Source organism: Herpailurus yagouaroundi, unplaced genomic scaffold (assembly GCF_014898765.1).
Source record: "Herpailurus yagouaroundi ecotype Mexico unplaced genomic scaffold, PumYag 67189, whole genome shotgun sequence".
Classification (NCBI taxonomy): domain Eukaryota; kingdom Metazoa; phylum Chordata; class Mammalia; order Carnivora; family Felidae; genus Herpailurus; species Herpailurus yagouaroundi.
Window position 1 is genome coordinate 169,841 of NW_024420031.1, and position 21,262 is coordinate 191,102.

Sequence of the window (21,262 nt, forward strand, 5' to 3'; positions counted from 1 at the left end):
TATATGTGATATACTATAGCACACTCTTCTGAAAGTGCCCATTTATGTGTGTGCTTCTCCTATTAGATTTTGGAGGACTGGGTTCCGGTCTCATTCATCTTTGTGTCAGTGTTTGCTGAGTGAACTGGAAACTCAGTGGATGGGTGGTGAATGAGTGCATCCCCAGGAGGATGAAGGACCCCAGAGCTAGTCTCCCATTCTAGTTTCCCTATCCCTCCCTGGATACCGCCCTCAAGTGCCACATCCCAATCCCTCCCTTGGTTCTCGCACACCCACACCCCCCCACCCTGTTCCCACTCCCATTCCCAGCCAGAACTGTCTCCTCTGCACCTTCTTGTCCTGCAGGTCCGTGGAGAGTTCGTAGCTGTCCGATAGGGCCTTGGAGCGCTTTATCTCCTCCTCCTCCTGCTTCCTCAGGGCGACACTGGCTGGCTGGAGGCGAGCTCGTTGAGCCCAGGGAAGGCCCACCCCAGTTGGCGGGCCCCCCATGTGGCTGCTGGTGGGGGGCATCTGGCTCAGCCGGTAGGGGGGTTGGCTCCCAGGACTATCAACCGCTGTGCTCAGGTCACTGCCTGGGGCATCACCCTCCACACTGTGGGGATGAGATAAGATGAGCCAGGATGTGGGACCAGGAGATGGGCCTGCTCAGCAAGACTGAGAGTGGGTAGACCAGATCCCTGCCCACAACCCCATCCTCCCCAGCTCCCTCACAGACACAGGAACCCCAGTATTTAAAGGCGGCAAGGGAGTTCCCCTCATTGCCCTTCAGCCCCACCACTCACAGCTCCGGCCTCTTAGACTCCTTTACCTCAAGGTTGGGTCTTCTCACAGGCTTGTCCCCAGTCCTACTCAACCCTCACACCTGGTCCCTTCATAGTCACGTCCCCTCCACAGCCTTATCCCCAGACTGGTTCCCTCCCAGTCTTGTCCACTCAAGTACCTTTTTCTAATAGTGCTGGCCCCTAACAATTCCATCCCCAAACCTTCCTTCCCTTGATGGACCAGTTCCCTCACAGTCCCATCCCTCTCAGCTCTAGCCCCTCATGGCTCTGTCCCCAACACTGCATGCTGTGGTTTCCTTCCCAGCCTGATCCCCCAGCACCGCCCAGATCAGCCCTGACCCCAGGCCTGGGACCCACTCCTGCATCCTGCACCTCCACACTCACCCCTCCCCTGCCTAGCCCGACCCCCTATAGCCCCACCCCTGCCCTCAGCTGCCTGGACACTGGTCTAGCCAGTTCCCAGGGTTCCCTGTCTGCAAGGGCTCAGGCTCCCAGACAGTGGGAGGCACCTCCCATTCAGCATCCTCACAGGTAAAGAGCTGCCCTGCGGGGCAACTTCTTTTTTCTCCTCATGGCCTCCTCTGCTCAGCTGGGGGAGGGGAGGGCAAGAGTCTCAAGGTTGAAGACTGGCAGGAGCTGGGCACTGGGCCTTGCCTGCCCTGGTTACTCAGAGCTGTTGTTCTGCCAGACCTGCTCCCATGGTGCCATGGCAACCAGGCTGCCAGGGAACCCAGGTGGCGGCAGAGCCCAGGTGCCCTGAGCCTAGCAGGCAAGGTGAGGAACCACAGAGGTGGGGAAAATGGGGGAGGGAGGTTGGGAGGGGAAGGACAGGTGGGTGAAGCATGGGGCTTGTGGGGGGAATGGGTGTGGCTGGGGCCCAGGGAATGAATGGTCTGGTTTGGGCGGGCACATGGTTGAAGGGGCCCTTGGTTGGAAAGGGTTAAGGGGCCACTCCCCAACCCCTACTTGGCAGAGGCCAGGGCACAGGGCAGGGCAAGCTGGGGTGGATGTAAGGGGACTCCCTACCAATATGGGAGCTTGAGCTGCAACAGACCTTCCAGCCTTGCAGGAGAGCACTCAGGGGTGCAGTGGGGAGGCTGTACCCACCCACCAGGCTGGGTCCTGGGCTGCAGGGGGAGAGCTCCTTTCCACCCCTAGTGGAGCCTCCCATCCACCATTCAACCTCCATCCTCCCAACGTCAGTCTATAACACTGCCAGGAGCAAGGCAGAAACAGACTGGGGAACCGCCCTCTACCCCAAATACTCTCTCCTCCTGGGCCTCAGGGCCTTGTGAAGTCCACTTTGGGGGTCAGACCTGGCCCAGCGCTCCCCCCACCAACCCAGGCATCTAAGGTGCTCCTCTCCACCTCACTCAGGACTGCAGGATACTGCCCAGCAACCTCTCAAAACTCTCCCTGTCAGCACACAGCTCAAACCCAGGTTTCCTCAATTGTCTCCTCGGTTCATGAACCATCCAGAGCTCCCACTGTCCACAAGAGATAGCCCAAGTTCGTTATTCTGGCATTTGAGGATTCTCAAAGATACCATAGCTAATGCTTATAGAGTGCTTAGCATGTCAGGCACTGTGCTTACCACTTCACATTTAATAACCTGTTTACTGTCCAAAAGAACCCTATGAGATAGGTATTGTGATTTATCTTCATTTTATACATAAAGAAACTGGGGCTCAGAGAGGTTAAGTAACTTATCAATGGTCACACAGCTATTAATGATAGACCCAGGATTCAAATCCAGGCGGTCAGTCTCCAGAGCTCACACTCTTCAATATTAAGCCATACTGCAAGCTTAGCTGCCAGCCCCCATCCCATCTACCCTTCCCTCCAGCCTGGCCCAGATCCTGTTTCTCCCAAATACTCCTCTGCTTTCCACCTCCAAAACTGCTCATACAGTACCTTCTGCCTGGAATACAGCCCTTATCATTTCTGCCATCTGCAATCTGAGAAATCCCCCCACACCCTACTTCTATCAAGATTCAGGTCATATGCCACCACAAGAAGCCCTCCTGAAGCCCACCTCCAGCCAGAAATTATTGCTGGTCCTGTGCAGAGCTCCCACACACAGCACATGTCTGTCCTTCTTTTTATGGTGCAGGTTAGCTTTGGCAAAGCATGACAACTATTTGTGTTCCCAGCACAAGAAGAGACTTTGGTAATCTAGCCAGCACAGAGCACAAGGCCGGGAACAGAGTAGCTAAAAGCTTCTGGAGTGAAGTAGTCAATGAATGGGCCATGGTGGCTATGCTAATAGATCCTCCCACCTGAGCCTTGACCTCCCTCTCCAGTGTCTTCTTCCAATCCATTCTCCATCCTGCAGCCAGAGAGAGCTCTCCAAAGTACAGCTTTGACCATTTTGTGCTCCCACTAAAACCCTTCCACAGCTCCTCATAATTCATTCAACGAACAATTGAGCATTTTCTATGCACCAGGCACAATGCTAGGTGCCAGAAATAAAATAGTGGACAAAATACATAAGATGTGTTCCCTGGGGAGGTGACATTCTAGTGAGAGAAGCAGACTATAAATACATACTGTTGGGGCGCCTGGGTGGCTCAGTTGGTTGAGCATCTGACTCTCAGTCTCGGCTCAGATCTTGACCTCACAGTTTTGTGAGTTCAAGCCCCCCATCAGGCTCTGTGCTGGCAGTGTGGAGCCTGTTTGGGATTCTCTCTCTCTCTCTCTCTCTCTCTCTCTCTCTCTGCCCCTCCCCTGTTCATGCTGTCTCTGTCTCTCTCTCAAAAATATATAAACTTAAAAAAATTTTTTTTAAATACATACTTTCCTTTCAGGTAGGGAGAAGTGCTAGGAAGGAAAATACAACAGAGGGATAAAAAGTGCTGTTTTCGATATTGTGGTCAGGGAAGGTCTTCTTGAAGAAGTGGCATATAAGCTGAGCCCCGATGGAAGTGAGGGAGTGAGCTCTGTGGTCACCTGAGGGAAAAGCAGTCCAGACAGAAGGTAGAGCTAGTGAAAAGATATAGAGTTGAATGGCACCTGCCATGTTTGAGAAACAGTAAGGAAGCCAGTGTAGCTGGAGCAAAGTGGATGAGGGGAGAGTGATAGAGAGGTAAGATCAGAGAGGTAATGGGGGCCAAATCATGAATGGTATTAAGCCCATGATAAAGACTTTGACTTTTTCACTCTGATTGAGATGAGCTGAGGAGGGACGTGATCTAACTTAGGTTTCATAGGAATCATCATCCATAGGATAACGTCTAACTTCCTTACCACAGCCATGGATGGTTCTGCTGACCTGACCCCTGCTTCATATTCCTCTGCCCCATTACTTCAACCTGGCTATGCTCTGCTCACCCTTCAACATTTAGCTCAGGTGTGCTCTTCCATGCCCACCTGCCCACTCCACACATGTTGGCTTTCAGGTCCTTCCTCTGCTGCCATAGGGCCTTATGGTCACCTCTATCCCTAGGGCAAGAGCATTAATGAGTTCATTAAATCCTCAAAATGTTTCGAGGCAGACACCATTAGCTCCATGTTATAGATGAGGACACTGAGGCTCAGAGAGGTGATAGAAACTTGCTCAAGGTCACACAGTTATTAGGTGAGAAAGTCAGGATGCAAACACAGGGCCCAGGCTGTCTTTTCATGACATCTCATTGCCTCTCCCCACTTCTGGCTTCATGTCGCCCCCAGGTCTTCACTCTTTGGCAATTCCTCCCTTCAGAGATGGCCCCCAACTCTGGTGCAAAGGGAATAGGGGCAGGGAGGTCAGACTGTCAGCACAGCCTCCCCCAAGAGGGCCTGGCAAAAAGGACAGTGCTTGAGGGTGTTGCCCCTGACATCATACGTACTGTTGAAGAAATAGCACCTGAGGATGTGGAATCCCTTTACTCAGGGTCCCCCAAAACACCAAAGGGCATGCTGATCACATGGAAAATCTCTCTTCTCTTCCTCATATGTGTGTGTGTGTGCGTACACACACACACACACACACACACACACACACACACACACACACACCGTACAGTAAAAGCTGGGCAGGCCTAGGTTCAGGTCTTGACTGCCATTTACCAGCTGTATGAGCCCAGGCACGTCCCTTTACCTCTCTGCACCTGTTTCTCTTCTGTGTAGGGCTAGAGGAAATGCAATTCCCTCTTTGGCTTCCTGGACTTCTGAAAGGGCCTGGGGGACCCCGCTCCCCCACCTCTGGACTCCTCCCAGTCAGGGGCAAAGAATATAAGAACACACACATACACACACACACACACACACACACACACACACACACAACACGTGTGCACTGTCTTCTGGGCTATTCTGTGGGGGAAACTGGAGAGCATCCTCTGCATCAGGGGAAATAAACTACGTTATACAAATAACCACAGTACAAAGCTGAAAGTCCTTAAGGCTGGGGAACAGAGGAAGTGCTGGGGGAGCTCAGGAGAGAGATTCCTTCTGCTTGGGGGTGGCTGAGCAGAATAAAAATAAACTCACACTCACAGTGCACCTTCCCTGTGTCAGGCATTTTCCACACATTATTTAATCTGCATGACAAACGTGAAGGAAGAATTAGTATTCCTACTTTGCAGGTGAGGAAAAAGGTTCTGAGGGGGAAAGTAACAGCCAAAGGTCTCAGAGCTAGCAAGTGGCAGAACAGGAATCCAAAGCCCAGAGCCTGTATTAGTTCCCTTGCTGCCTTTTATAAAGGCTTCCTGGAGGAGGAAGCTGTTGACCAGGGCCTTGCCTAGGAGGAACTGGTAGAAGTGAGTGACTTTGTGAGCCAAGGCACTAAGATAGGGAGAAGCAGGGTAGGATATTCTGTAGGGATTTGGGGTGGCCTTCCCATGGTGTGGGGCACTGACTCTCCCCAGATGCTGTTCCTAATGGGAGGTCTCTCTCCCTCCTTCTCTTTATTGGCACTGCCCAGAGCTAGGCAGCCAGCAGGGGATGGGATCAGGATGCAGTTGCCATGGAAATGAATGGGGGCTGTTGCTATGGATACTATAAGATGAGGGCAAGAGGAAGCTAGGGATGCTGAGGACTATTCCCATGACAACTTAGGCTGGAAAGGCGGGGTGGGGGGCAGTGAGGGGACCTGAAGTGAGAGACAAGAAAACAAGATGAGGAAGTCAGCGCACCTAGATGAGGGTAGGGGCTTTCTTCGGGCCTTGGAGAAAGACAGACAAGGACGCCAGACAAAGGGGTGGGTGGGGCAGATGGGCAGAGGGACCCCAATCACCTCTGTCTCCTCTGATGGCTTTTCTTCAAGCTGTTTCTACTGCTCAATCCCACTGCCATGGAGAATCCAAACCTGGGCCAACCTGGCTTGGCACAGGGGCTGGTAGGGGAGGAGGCCATCAAAGGGACTGACTGGGGAGAGAGTGGGCAAACACAGGCTTGGGAGCACACAGACCCAGGTTTGAATCCCAGATCTGCTTCTTTGCAGCCCTAAAAATAATTGTTGTCATTTACCAAGTATCTACTTTTTGTTAGGCCTAGCAACTTTGCAAGGTCTGGGTTGTTCTCCCTGAAGGAGATAACAGATGAGGAAACCGAAGTACAGAGAGATGAAGTAACTTGCCCAAAGTCTCAAAGCTCAGCAGTGGTGGAGCCAGGAGCCAAATCAACAAATTAAGGTGTTCTTAACCACCCTCTCTCGGCTCTGAACTGCCCCTCCCAGGTCTAGTCTGCATTCTCCAGCTCCCTACACCTTCCCACAATGATACGCACAGGGCCAGATGCTGGGTAAATATTTGTGGAGTGTGAGAAGAAGCCACCTGGGAGGAAGCAGGAAAGACTGAGGTTAGATGGAAGAAGCACCTGACTTTGAGAACTGTGAGTCATGGGTTAGACTGGCCAAGGGTAGAAGAGCCAACAGAACAGAGATGGACTCTATGAACCATGCAATCCCACAGATCCAAACTCAGGCTCAGAAAGTCAAAGTGGCATGCCCAGGGTCGCAAAGAATGAAAACCAAAATCCCCTACCTTCCAGGCCAGTGTCCCACTTTTTAGTTTCAGAATCCCCTTGAATCTGTCCAGCTGCCCCCCGCCAACCCCTGCACCTTTAAGCTCCTAGACAACAGCTGGGCAACAGCAGGCTACTTGCACTTCCAACGCTATGTGAGCACAGTGCCTTTGTTCGTACTCTTCGTTTCTTCTTCCTTGTTCCCTCTCCCCTTCGCCCCAGACTTCATTGGTCTGGGTGAACTCCTCTGCATCTTGCAGCACTCTGAGAAGGTGAGCCCTCCTGGGAAGCCAATTCTGACTCATGTCTACCCACCCCGCCGTAGAAGTTGACAGGGTAAGCTACTCCCCACTCTGTGTCTTGTGCACAGTCATGTCACAGATGATCCTTATCAGCAGCTAACTTCAAGCTACTCTCTTGAAGTGTCTGTCCCCTTCCTGCTCCTGTCTCCCAAAGGCAGTGGCCTGGTATGATTCACCTCTGTGGACCCGGCATGCCCAGGCCAGGGCCCAGCACACAGCTTGTGCTCACCAGCCACCTTGGTCCCCTGAGTCAGGTGGCAGTCGTGTGTGTCTGAGTGTGTGTGACCATCCTGCCTGGCAACTGTCACCCTAAAAGCCATAGCCCCACATGCTCAAAAGCCACCCACACCCAGTCTCATGATTATCTCTACCAGGCACACACAGAGAGCCTGCCAGGCGTAGAAAGTCACCACCTCACACAATCAACCACACACACACACACACACACACACACACACACACACACTCAGAATTCCTTATACCATCACATTCCCTTAGATACACAACAGTGCACAGTTTCTCACTACTGATCCACCTGCCTGCTGCACATAAAGTCATGCACACATATGCACAGGCACACACACACGTTTCCTCACAACTGAGAGAAACCTTCCCTCTTCCCACAGCCCAGGCCCTCAGCCAATTCAGTTGTCTACATAGGAGTCTACACCTCCTCGGCTCCCACAACGATCATCTGACCTTGACTTGCCCTCTCCCTCCATTTAGTTGAATCCTCGCCCCTCTTCACTTCCTTCTATCTCCAATCGGATAAAGGGTAGAATGGTCTCTTCTCCAGCCACCACAGGTCATCTAGACTCACACGCCCTGGAGAGCCAGTGGAACAGATCTACACACTATTCCCCAACTCACCAGCACAACCCTGGAGCTCTCCACCAGGTTTCTGTCCATGCTGTGTCTCCTGTGATGCCTCTTCACATCTACCACCCATTCAAACCCTTCTGAGTCTTCTATTCTTGCCCTTCCTCCTCCAGCAAGCCCTCCTAGACACTACAATCCTCCCCAGCCCACCTTGACATACCCCCTCCTCTTTGCTCCAGGAACATAGTTTGCTCATTAGTGAAGCCATATCTACTCCATCATTTCTGCCCTTCACACCCTGCCTACTTTTCCAAAGGAATTTCTCCTCTCCCCTGGGAGGTGGAGATCTTATGGAAAACACAGCCACTGTCTTCCTTCCTTCCACTGGATCCCTCACAGTATTAAGCGTGAAGTCTTTCCCACAGTTAGATGCTCAAACAATGCTTTCTGGACGAGTGAAGGAGGGAGAGGGGAAGAGAGAGAGGGAAGGGCAGAGTAAGGGACAGAGGGAGGGGAGAAATAAATTAGAATTTGGATGAGTAAATGAGTAGATGACTTGAGTGGTTGAGTGAAACAATGAGTGAGGGAACAAGGTGAGGGGACGCTGAAGGAGGGGGGTGCTGAAAGAAAGGAGAGGAGGAACTCTCACCTGCACCTTAATCAAAGCAAGAGCCACCAGCCACTGCACACTTGTCCAACTGTGCATCACACCTTATACTGGGTTCCTAGTGTTTTCTTGCTAATCTTCATGACAACCCACAGAGATAGATATATTCTCACTGTACTCGTGAGGAAAATGAAGCTCAAGGAGAAGAAAATATTTGCTCAAGATTACACAGAGAGTTAAGTGGAAGAACCAAGGTAAACTCAGTTTTGTTCAATACCAAAGGCTTAGAAAGGGAAAGCCGGGGTATGAGCCCACTTGGGGCGGAGGGTGTCTCTTGACTTTGCTCCCAACACAGACACATTATGGAATGTGTGGGTCCCACCGTCCATAAAGGATACCTTCCACCCTCCTGCCAACAGCTTCCAGGGATGCTTAGAACCAGCTTCTGGAAGGTGCAGGATATATTTAGGGTCATTGCATCTGGAGGAAATGGCTTCCCCTTAGACTCAGAGATCCCTAAAGTTGTAGAATCAGAACCTTGAAAGTACAGAATCGAGGACTCTTAACCATCACAGAATATTAAAATCATATTATCAGAATTTTTTAATAACAGAATCATGAAATCTTAAAACCACAGGATTGGAGAATCCCCAAATCACAGAGTTGTAGAAATAGAAACCACAGAATTGCATGGAATGTGTCACTGAATTATCATATTTTAAGTCCATATAATCACAGTTTCTTAAAATTCTAGCATCTCAGATTGACAGAATGTCAGAGCTGGAGGAACCCTTGGAGATCCTCTGGTCCAACCTCCCTCCTCCTTTTACACATGGGGTGGGGTGGAAACTAGGTAGCAGAGGGGCCAAGCAACATGTCCAGGTTGGCCGGCCCATGCTGCCTCAGGCTGACTGACTGGAGAAGGCAGCAGACTTGCCCGTGGTGAGAGTGCCACACCATTCGTTCATTTATTGAGTGCCTTTTGGGTATTGACAATACCAAGAATCAGACCCTACTCTCTCTCCCAGGCCCTGTTCCCAGCCCTGGATAGGAAAGAAGGTAAGGCCCTGGTGGGGATGAGGAGAGGGAAGTGGGGGTGGGGTGGAACATACATCAGACAGAGAGAAGAGATCAGCTTTTATTGATGGAAATTCCTTTGTACACAGCAACACCCGCACTCTGAAAGCCCTTTCATCCTGATCATATTTACAGAGCACTATGGGAGTGGCAGAGGGCACGGGGCAAGGCCTTCAAGCAGTGGAGATGGCAGCAATGGCCACAGCGAGGGAACCAGCGAGCGAGCAATGGGGAACTAGGCAGGCTGGGTCCCGCCCCCGTCTGGTCCTCTGAGCCCTAGGCACCCTGAATCTCTGTTTGTGCTCACAGAGGACAGAGGTAGGTCCTTGGGATGTCATTTGGAGACCTCTCCAGGAGTGGCAGGCTCCAGGGTGCCTGGGAAGTGGGGTGTGGGTACGGGAGGGTCCAGGTTCCAAGCTCCAAGCTCTACTGCTCCCACATTTTAGTCAGACCTAGGGCTCCAGCCTTTATAATTCAGGGGCTGGAGTCCAGGGGAGGCAGCAGTGGGGGGACAGGGGAGTTGCAAGAAGGAGGTTGGGGAGGAAGGGGCATGATGCTTGCCTATCCTGAAGCAGGGACAGGGTCCCATGGGGGGTCCTGGGCAGGGCAGGTTGGGGGGCTGGTTAAGGCTTTTGCTTCTGCATAGAAAATGACCCTTGTCCTCTCAGTTACCGAGAGGAGGGACTACTGCACTCGGAGGCCGGACAGCAGAACTGATGAGCGTCTTCCTCTTCCTCTTCCTCAGTCTCCTCCTCCTCCTCCTCTTCCCTGGGGCCAGGAAGGGCAGGGTAGAGGCCACAGGCAGGTGGGTGACAGAGAGAGGCAGAGGCATTAGTTTGCAAAGCAGGGGAGATACATGAATGGCTGGAACCAGGGTGGTGGGGCTAGGACGGGGTCTGAATGGGGAGGCCAGTATGGCAGATGATCTATGGCCACACCCAACTCAGTCTCCAAAGAGCCTTTGAGAGCCCCCCCCCCCAAGCCAGGCTCATTTAAGGTCAGGCCCAGAGTATACAAATTCCATTTCTGACCTGACAGGTGCCCAACCTACATTTGACTATAAATAGCAGCAACCTGCTTGGGTGCTGGCTCTTTGCACACATCATCTCATTTAACCCTTGCAACAACACTGCAACATTTTAGAGACAAAGGAATTGAAGTTCAGAGAGGTTGGATAACCTGCCCAAGGTCACATAGCTGGGTGAGTGGTAGAGTCAGGATTTCAACCCAGAGTTCTTAGAGTTCCAAGTCCCAGACTCATCCCATGAGGTCCTTTAGGTGAACTTGGCACTATCTTGAGAAATCCACCTTGCCCTTGAAGGACAAAGATTTGTATTTCCTGAAGGCTCGGAGTCAGGCAAATTGGAGATGCTTAGAAACGGAGTATGGAAAGCCCACAGCTTTGGAAGCCAACAGACCAGGGTTCCAATGCCAGCTTTACAAGTGCTTCCAGGCTATGTGCCCAGGCATATTATTGCCCCTCTTGAAGCCTAGTTTCCTCATCTGTAAAAATGGGGCTCATGATGCCAACCCCACATGATTGTTGCAAGGACTGGAACATACGTCAACTGCCTGGCAAATAAGAGCAATAAGAACATGGTCGTGGTTATTGTTAACTGCTCATGAACTGAATCTAATTCCCAAGGTGGCCATTTGCACCCACACTGTAGTGCCACAGTGGCAGGGAGGAGTCATTGCAGGAACAAGCGCCTGTCCGCAGGGTACTAGGGGGCCATCACTGGAGCTGGGCTACAGTTTTTTTGGATGGGGGATGGACAGACAGTAGGGCTGAGGGGGTCCAGGTGCCTTGGGAATGAAAAGGCTGATCCTCTGGAGATAGCCAGTGAAACAGTATCACCCCACTCCCAGACCCCTTGGCTCAAGAGAGGTGGTAAGTATGGAATCCAGGAAACTGGAGGATTGGGAAGAAATGAGAAGGAAAGAGGACAGGCAAGGGAAGGCACTGCTGTCCAGGTGACAGACAGACAAGCACACACACGTGCACGTACACACATACATGCACACAGGCACCCAAGCACACACACACACCCTCTTCATACTCAAAGCTCCCTGTGACACATTGTTCCACAGAATCACTGAGTCAGCAAAACCACGTGAAGCAGAGCTCAAGTCCTGGGCAAGCGGCTCCCCCTTTCTGAGGCTCCCATTCCTCATCTATAAAAGGAGAAAACTCCACACCTCTCAAGGCTGTCATGAAGAACAAACGATCTTCCAGTCCCACCGCTCACTCCTCTTGCATCCAGGTCAGGCCCCTGCAACCCCTCAGCCTGCCACTGCAGCCACCTCCTCATTTCTTCTTCTCTCTCCCCTTTTGGACCCGTCAGCCTTCCTAATAAAGACTACAAGCAAAGATTTCTTGCTTGTCTCTGCTTAGACACCCACCTTGGCTCCCCACTGCTTCCTTGATAAAGGTCAGACTCCTCAACTTGGCATTCAAGGCTCCCCCACAATATGGCCTCACCTGGCTTTCCCTGTCAGGTGGAAAAAGCATGGGCTTTAGAGTTAGACAGACCTGGGTATGAATATTGGCCACACCTCCTACTAGCTGGGTGGCCTTGGGTCCACCTCTTCACTTCTCTAGGACTAATTTGCCTCATCTGCAAAATGAAAAACACCTATTCCACAGGGCATGGTGGGATTAAATGAATTCAAGTACGTGAGGCACCTGCCACAGGGTAGGTTTGGTGCTTCTTACGTAGTAACTGTTATTATTACTGTCATCATCAGTGGCTCACTCATCTCACCCTTCATCAAATCAGCTTGTTCATTATTCCATCAGGATGGCCAACCTTTTCACACCTCTGTGCCTTTGCTGACTCTGCTCCTTCCTTCTGCATACATCTTTTCCTATGGAAATCCCATCTGAACATCATAGCCCAGCTTAAATGCTGCTTCCTGCAGGAAGTCCTCTCTGACTCTCAACCAGAAGTATTCCTTGCTCCCTCCTAGCTCCAGCATCCATCCCTTGGTCAGGGATCTCCATTTGTTGCTCTGAACTTCACTGAAGCATTTCTCTCACCAACCCGCTCAACATCCTCATATTTCTCCACCCCACCACCCCTGCCTTCCTTTTCTGTAAGAAAGAGAAGGCCCCTATACTATTTAAGGCCAGCCCCTCCACCTGGGCTCTGGAACCCACCACTGCTACCTCCTCCACAACAATCACCCCCTCTCCCTCCTGTATCTCAACCCCTCTCTCTCTCTCTGTTGCCTCCTTCTTACCAACATTTATAGAAGCTCAAGTCTCTCCCATCTGGGAATAAGAACCCTCTATCTGCCCCCACATCTCCCTCTAGCAATCACTGTCCCTCTCTCCTTTTCACAGCTAAGCTTCTTGAGAAATTCATCTACACTGGCCATCTCCACTTCAGTACCTCCCACGAGCTCTTCAACCCACCACAATCTGCCTGGTGCACCCACCATGCCATAGAAACTGTTCTTAGCCAGGTCGTCGAGGACCTCCTAGTGGTTAAAGCCAATAGACTCTCTTCCACCCGCATCTAACTTCCACCGGCTATAACATTTGCCACTCTTAACAAGCCCCTCCTGTGCATGGATGGCTCTTTCCTTCCTCTGCTTCCATGAGCCCACTGCCTGCTGGTTTTCCTCCTACTTCTCCGACCACCCCCATCTCTTCTTCCTCTCCTCATTTCTTCTGTGTTGGTCCCTCTTCCCAAGTTCTGATCCTCTTCTCTTCCATTCCACACCCTTTCTCAGCAATCTCCACTGCATAACTTCAGGTATGGCTTAGGACCCTCCCCATCTCCTCCCCTCTCTCCTGGGTCCCAGACCCATCAAGCCTAATCCTTGCCAGAAACTCCATCAGGATGGTCTTTAAGGCTTTCTGAGCTCACAGGGACCCTGAACTCAGCATCTTACCACTGCAAACCTGTCCTCTGCATTTTGCACCTTCCTGAAAAGCACCACCATCCACCCAGGTGCTCAAGCCCAAAACACACCTGGGAGTCATGCTAGGTTCCTCCTGCTCCCTTAACAAGTCAGTTGCCAAATTCTGCCGATTCTGCCTCCTCATCTTCTGCTCCTCTCACTCCCTGTTGACTCTTTGTTCAATCGTATTGGTGTCCTGCTGTCTCTCAAACATAACACGCACACTCCTGCCTCAGGGACTTTGTGCTCTATGTTCCTTCTATCTGGATCACTGTCTCCCACCTAGGTGTGCCACCAGACACATTCTACATATTTAGTTGTTTATTTATTTATTATCCCTCTCACCCCCTGTAAGATCCATCAGGACCACCATCTGTTCTGTTTGGTGCTGTATTCCTAATGCCCGGCACAGCATCTGGCACTCAATAAATATTTGTTGAATGAATGACTCCATTGCCAGACCTGAACACTGAAACTCACTCTGAATTCCAACCTCTGTCATCTCCACTCCCTTCCACCCCCACAATTTATTCAGCCTACTATTCCAGTAGTAGAAGATCCTCCCAATCACCTCTCAAATCCATCTCCTCTGCTCTGTCCCCATGGCCACTATCTTCAGTTATCTCTCTTTTGGATTACCACAGCAGCCTCCTCCCTAGTTTCCCCTCCTTCGAAAAAGCTTTTTAGAAGGATGAGATATGCCACCTTGCCTGCTCGAGAACTGCTCACTGCTCTCCAGCTGCCTACCATGAAAGAGGAAGCCTTAACTCCCAAGACAGCTGTTTGGAGGCAGGTCCAACCTCTGCACCCTCCAATGTTTAGTTTCGCTATCTCTCACCCCTGGGCCTTTGTGTGCACACTCAGAGTATCCTCCCCCATCTCTAGCTCTCCGAATCTTTATGGACCTGAATGATTGCCTCAAACACTACTTTCTTCAGGAAACAACCTGACTCACAAACCAGAAGTAATTCCTCTTCAAAGACCATAGAGAAATAAGTGTCTCCAGTGTTGCTCAGGATCTCTGAGAACTGAGTAGGATGGAAGTTAGTAATTAGCAAGGACTTTGAATGCTGGGTAAGCATTAATAGAGATTCCCTTTTCCTCTTGCACTATTACCCTGGATTCATGTCCCTCTGGACCTCTGCTAATGCCAACTCATACTTGTCTCCTCCCTTTCCTTCATCTTCTATTGGGTCTATATCTCATTAATAACTCCCAAAGGCTTTAGATTCCATAATTTGAAATTAAAATGTTTCTATATGACTGGTGCCCAGTGGAGTACTGCAACAGAAGTCCTGCTCAAATCCATTCCCTTCCATGCCAATACCCCAGTTGAGGTCTTCCAGCTGGCCTGCATGCACACAATCCATTTCTCATACTGACTGCTACTGCAATGTCTCTAAAACACAAATTATACCAAATTTCTCTCCTGTTTAGAATCTACTCACATGCTACTTCATCACTAGCAACATTGGTTCTTGACCTTTATACATATAATGAAAGCCACGGACCATTTCCCCAACAAAAAACGCCCGTAGGTACACACCCAAAATGTTTTGCATTCAACTTCAGGAGGTTCATGGACCACCGGAAGCCCATGAAACCCAGGTTAAGAACCTCTGGCCCTACCCAATAGCTTCTAGGTTCTTCTACATATGCTGTTCCTTCTGCCTGAAAGGTTCTTCCACATTTCACCCTTCTGTCCCTGACCGCCTCTTACTCATCCTCTAAGACTCAGCTTTTAGTCTGAGTTGACCTGCAGCAGTCCTAGACCAGGCCAAATCCCTTCCTTTGGGCATCCACAGTCCCCTCCACCATGAGCCCCTCTATCATAGCTCTCCTTGGTCTCCTCAACTGACTGGGAACTTGTGGAAGGCAAGAACCATTACCCAGCATAGGCCCTGGCTACAGCAGAACTCCATAAGTATCTACTGAAATGAACACTAATAACAGCTACGTGTTTTTTGAATACCCATTATGTGTCATGCATTCAGCAACTGGTCTCATCTATAAACCCCATGATGTTATGTGTTTCTTTTAACAGATAAGGAACTAGGCTCAGACATGTGAAGTGAGTTGTCTATGGTCATGCAGCTAGTGAGTGAAAGAACTGGGGATGAAATTGAGATGTGTTGGCACCAATGCAAGTATTGGCCCACCATGCTTCCCTGCCCTGGACTATGAGATTGGAAGATGGCATCGGTAGAACAGGGCCAAGAACCAGGGCCAGAATGCCCTGTCTGGGCTCCACTTACCATGGCTTCATTTTTTCCCTCCTGTGTCCCCTTTCATGGCAAGACCAGAGACCTGGCTCTCTCTTTTTATAGCGTAACCCCCTCCATCCCATGTACTACTCTCAGCTTCTCATCTCAAAGCCCCACTATGGTTGGGCCCATTCTTTGATCCGGAACCATCCTCAGATACATGAAGCTTTTAGATCCAATCCAATCCAATGCTACATACTTGGCTATGAGGAAAAGAAGACATGGGTAGTGCATGCCCTTCAAGAGTTGATAGTCACCCAGGAATTTTACATGCACCATCTCCAATCAGCCCTGAGAGGTAAGTAGGCATTATCCTCATTACACAGATGAGGAAACAGAGGCTCAGAGGTTAAATGGCCTGCCCATAGTCATAGAGTTGGTAAGTGGTCAAACTTGGATTTAAATAAAGAAAGGTACTAATTCAACTACTTTCCCCCACTAGGTCATCTTGCTTGGAAGAGCCAAAAAAGTAGGCAAGACCATTTCTGGCAGGGTTGGGGGATGAAGAAAAGCTATCACTCTTTCAAGCCTCAGTACCCATGTCCCCTCCTGTAGGGGACACGTGGGGTTAGGTGCCCTTCCTCAGGAAGCCTTCTGAACCTACTTCTGTCCCATACCAAACTATACTATGTTGTCATTGTCTAGGTGTCTCTTCCCTCTAGACTTGAGCTCCCTGATAGGACAAGATACAACTCATTCCTGTATCCCACCAAGGTTCAGCACAAGGCCTAACCGACCATGGGCAGGACAAATCTTGCTGAATGAATAAGATGGTATTTGAGCTAGTTATGAAAAGGAAAGCAAGATCTGAACAGCTGGATGTAGGGAAATGGTATATATAGAGAAGGAAATGTTAGTAAAAGCAAATAAATGGGACCGAGGATAAAGACCAGTAATTTTGAAATTATGACAGAATGTGTATAACATGTTTTCATTGTTGTTATGCAGATTTTCTTTTCCTTACAAGAATGGGATAATACTACAAACCATGTTCTGCAACTTGGTTTTTTCCTTTTTTTTTAAATGTTTATTTATTTTTGAGAGAGAGAGAGAGACAGAGCCTGAGTGGTGGAGGGCAGAGAGAGAGGGAGACACGGAATCCAAAGCAGGCTCCAGGCTCTGAGTTGTCAACACAGAGCCCGACGTGGGGCTCGAACTCACAAACCGTGAGATCATGACCTGAGCCTAAGTCAGACACTTAACTGACTGAGCCACCCAAGCACTCCAACTTGCTTTTTTTCTTATAGCGATAAGTCTTGGAGATACTTTCATGCCAGTATATAGAGATGTATCTTTTTCTTTTGATCTGTAAGAGTATGGGTGAATACAATAGGATGGGTGAATCATGAAAGAAAAGCTGTTCTCTTGTGGACGGCCATGTAGGTTGTTTTAATGTTTTGCTATAATAAACAATGCTGCAATGAACATCTTTGTGTATGTCTGGAAGCAGTTTTGAAGAATAGGTTCCTAAAAGTTGAATTGGTGGGCCAAAGGAATGCACATTTTGTTTAAAATGTAGATAAAACTTATTTCTGTTGCTTTAACATCTTTATAGACTGGCTAAAAATAAAGATTAGTCCTACTCACATAATCCAGCCTTTATTTTGAGAAGCATACATCATACAACCTTTTCATTAAGAGTTGGTTGAGAATAGCTAAATTATGGAAAGAGCCTAAATGTCCATCAACTGACGAATGGATAAAGAAATTGTGGCTTATATACACAATGGAATACTACGTGGCAATGAGAAAGAATGAAATATGGCCTTTTGTAGCAACATGGATGGAACTGGAGAGTGTTATGCTAAGTGAAATAAGTAATACAGAGAAGGACAGATTCCATATGTTTTCACTCCTATGTGGATCCTGAGAAACTTAACAGAAGACCATGGGGGAGGGGAAGGAAAAAAAATGGTTAGAGAGGGAGGGAGCCAAAACATAAGAGACTCCTAAAAACTGAGAACAAACTGAGGGTTTATGGGGGGTGGGAGGGAGGGGTGGGTGGGTGATGGGTATTGAGGAGGGCCCCTGTTGGGATGAGCACTGGGTGTTGTATGGAAACCAATTTGACAATAAATTTCATAAAAAAAAAAAAAAAGAGTTGGTTGAGAATGCTATCCTAAAAGGGCATGTGATAAAGAGTCGCACAGTATGGTTTATGCCATAGACATGGTTCTCAGGTTGGAAGTATACCCACATTTAAGATTGGGGGTGGGAGGGGCAACTGACAAATTGGTGCCATAAAAAATGGTACCAATTTGCATTCCAATCACGGAACATGAGAGATTCTGTTTCCTCACTGGAAACAGTGTTTCTGTTTCCTCAATCTTTTAAATTTTGGCACTTTAAAATTGGTACTTTGTTCTTGTTTTAGTTATTTTCTCATTCATCAGCTAATGGATATCTATTCTCTGAATTGCCAAATCATGTAATTTCTCTATTCTAAAAGATGGTATACATCTTTTTCTTATTGATTTCCAGGAGATGATTTATATATAAACAGAGATCTTAACCTTTGCCTGATGTTTATGTACCAAATCCTTTTTCCTAGGCTGTTATGTTTTAATTTTGTGTATAGTCTCTTTCTCTACACAGAAGTTCTCAACTTTAATGTAGTCAAAATTATTGTTCTTTACTTTATGGCTTCTGGGTTCTTAAGTCATGCTCAGAAAAGCTTCTCCATCCTACTATGATAAAAATATTCTGTATTGTCTTCTGATACTTTTGCAGTTTTATCCTTTGTATTTGATTTTATGTGAGACAGAGGTTTAACTTAGTTTTTTCCCAAATGGTAGCCAATAGTCCCATCCCATTTACTGACTCCCTACTAATTTGAAATGTGTTTTTTAATCATAAATTATATTCCCATATGAATATTTGGTTTTGTTTCTAAACTCTCTATTTTGTTCCCTGTATGTAATTCTCTATTTCTGTGATGATATAAGATTGTAATTTCTGCAGCTTTATGGTAATCTTGTATAAGTTCCCCCTCATTGTTCTTCTTTTTCAAAATTTTCTTAGTTATTCATGGGCATTTACTCTTCTAAATGAGCTTTAAAATCCAATTGCCCAATTCCCAAAGAAAATACCACTGAAATTTTAGTGAGAAATGCATTGAAACTTTTGATCAGATTGAGGAAAAAACTGTCATTTTTACTATATTCAATCTTCGCATCCAGGAACAGGATAGGATCGTTGACTATTCAAGTCTTCTTACAGCCTTTGATGAAATTTTCTAGTTTTCTATGGAGAAGTATTTCATGTTTCTTGTCAATTCCTAGTAATTTTATCATTTTGTCTTACTATTGTGAATGGAATCTATTTCTATTATGTCTTCTAATTAGTTATTGTTGCTATTCAGAGAAGCTAATGGTTTGGGTATATATTTATCTTGTATCTAGCCATCTCACTGAATTTTCTTATTAGTTCTAATAATTTTCCCTTTTATTCTCTTTGATTATCTAAGTAGACAACCATATCATCTCCAAATAGTGCTAATTCTGACTCTTTCTTTCTAATATTTATACCACTTATTTCTGTTTTTAATCCTACTGGTTAAAAGTTTTAGAAAAAAATGTTGATGGGGCACCTGGGTGGCTCAGTGGGTTAAGCGTCTGACTCTTGGTTTCGGCTCAGATCATGATCTCAGGGTTCATGAGTTCAAACCCCACATTAGGCTCAGCGCTGATAGCGCGGGCCTGCTTGGGAATCTCTTTCTCTCCCTCTCTCTCTGCCCCTGCCCTGCTCGTGCTCACTCACTTTCTCTCTCTAGTATAAATAAATTAAATTTAAAAAAAACTTCTAGGAAAAAATGTTGGTTAGTGACAGTGATAGCAGTCATACTTATTTTGTTCCTGAGGTTAATAGGAATTTACCTAGTAGTTCACTATTAAATTTGGTGATTATCTTTGGTTTCTGATAAAAAATTATTTATCAAAATAAGGATGTTTTCACTGACAGCTTACTGTACTAGTTATCTATGGCTGTGTAACAAATCATACCAATACAAGTAAGAAATAACTAGGACACTTACTAAGAGTTTTAAAACCAAGAACAGATACATAATTCTATCAGATTATTTTTTCAGCATTTATGTAGATAGTTATACATTCTTTTTACTTTAATCTATTAATGTAATCCATTAAAATAACAGTTTTCCTAATGTTTAACAATCCCTGCACTGCTGGGACAAACTTTCATTTGTCACGATATGTTCTTCTTTCCATACACTGATGGATTCAGTTTGATAATCTTTTATTTAAAAAATGTATGACTATTGAAATGTGAGATTGGGCTATAGTTCGTTCTCTCTCTCTCTCCTTCTCTAAACCTATCCAGTTATACTAGTTTTCTGGAATGAAGTGGAGCTGCCCATCTTTTTCCATTATCTGATCTTTCCAGATTCAATAAAACTTCCATCATACCACCACTTCCGTAATACCAGTTGGGTCCTGGTACCATTTCTGAGGAGAAAACTTTGACCATATTTTTAACTTCTTCTATATTGTTCTATTCTATTCAAGTTTTCTGTCACTCCTTAAGTCATTTTGGTAATTTATATTTTCCTAGAAAACCACCCATTTCACCTATATTTTCACATGTATTGGTATAAAATTATACAGAGCATCTTTTATGACTTTTTTCATCTCTTCAAAATCTGTGGTTAAATCCCCTTCATCATACCTTATTTTATTTATGTTTCTTCTTGCTTTTTACTCAGTCATATCTGCCAGAGAATAGTCTGTCTAGTTTGCTGGTCTTTTCAAAAACCACCTCTTAGTTTATCAAATCTTTTGTTTTCTATTTCATTAATTTCTGGTTTTATCTATAGTAATTACTTTATTCTGCTTTCATTTGGTTGTTATTTTTCTAAATTTTTGAGTGGGATAATTTGTTTAATTTAAACTGTTGTGTTCCCTAATAAAAACATTTAAGACTCTACATTTTCTTCTGGGAACCCCCATGGTCACATCCCATAGGTTTTGATATACAGTATTCCCATTGACCTTTATTCTAAAGAGTCTATAATTGATATTTATCTTAAATAGTCTATAAATTGCATTCTTATTCCTCTTTCACACAAGTGTTTTTTTAAACTTTCAAATGGGTCTTTTTTTTTTTTTTGCTGTTGCTATATTTCATTTTATTGCCTTATAATTAGAAAATGTAAAATGTGATTTCTCATTAACTTGGAAATAATGTTCTCAAAGGTGTGGGTGATTGTTTCCTCTGCCTAAACATCCTTCTCCATCCTATCCAACTGGCAAACTCTTACTCATCCTTCAAAACAGCTCAAATATTACATATTGTAGAACCAACCACTCCCGCCTTTGGGAATGGGAACGTCTATCTGCGGAAGGATTTTTAAGGAAGCATAAACTACAAACAGAATCTGAATCTCCTCTTTGGTCTCCTACCTGGTCTCCCAGTCACTCTTCTCACATGCTCAGACATTCATTCCACAATCACTCAGGGGGGCTAGAGGGAGATGGGGGAGAGGGTCTGGCAATGCTATTGCAGATTTGTCTGGAAGGGTGAAGGATGAGGGGAAGGATGGGT

The 21,262-nt window shown here is 47.1% G+C and overlaps 1 protein-coding gene across 6 annotated transcripts in view; it reads right to left on the minus strand.

Moving 5' to 3' along the window:
- IQSEC2 (IQ motif and Sec7 domain ArfGEF 2) overlaps window positions 1-21,262 on the minus strand; it is a 76,493-nt gene that overhangs the window by 18,017 nt on the left and 37,214 nt on the right. For all 6 annotated transcript variants that reach the window (XM_040467092.1, XM_040467090.1, XM_040467091.1 and 3 more), the window contains one exon: window positions 331-592. In XM_040467092.1, coding sequence (XP_040323026.1) covers window positions 331-592 — 262 coding nt within the window. The remainder of the gene's footprint in view (window positions 1-330; window positions 593-21,262) is intronic.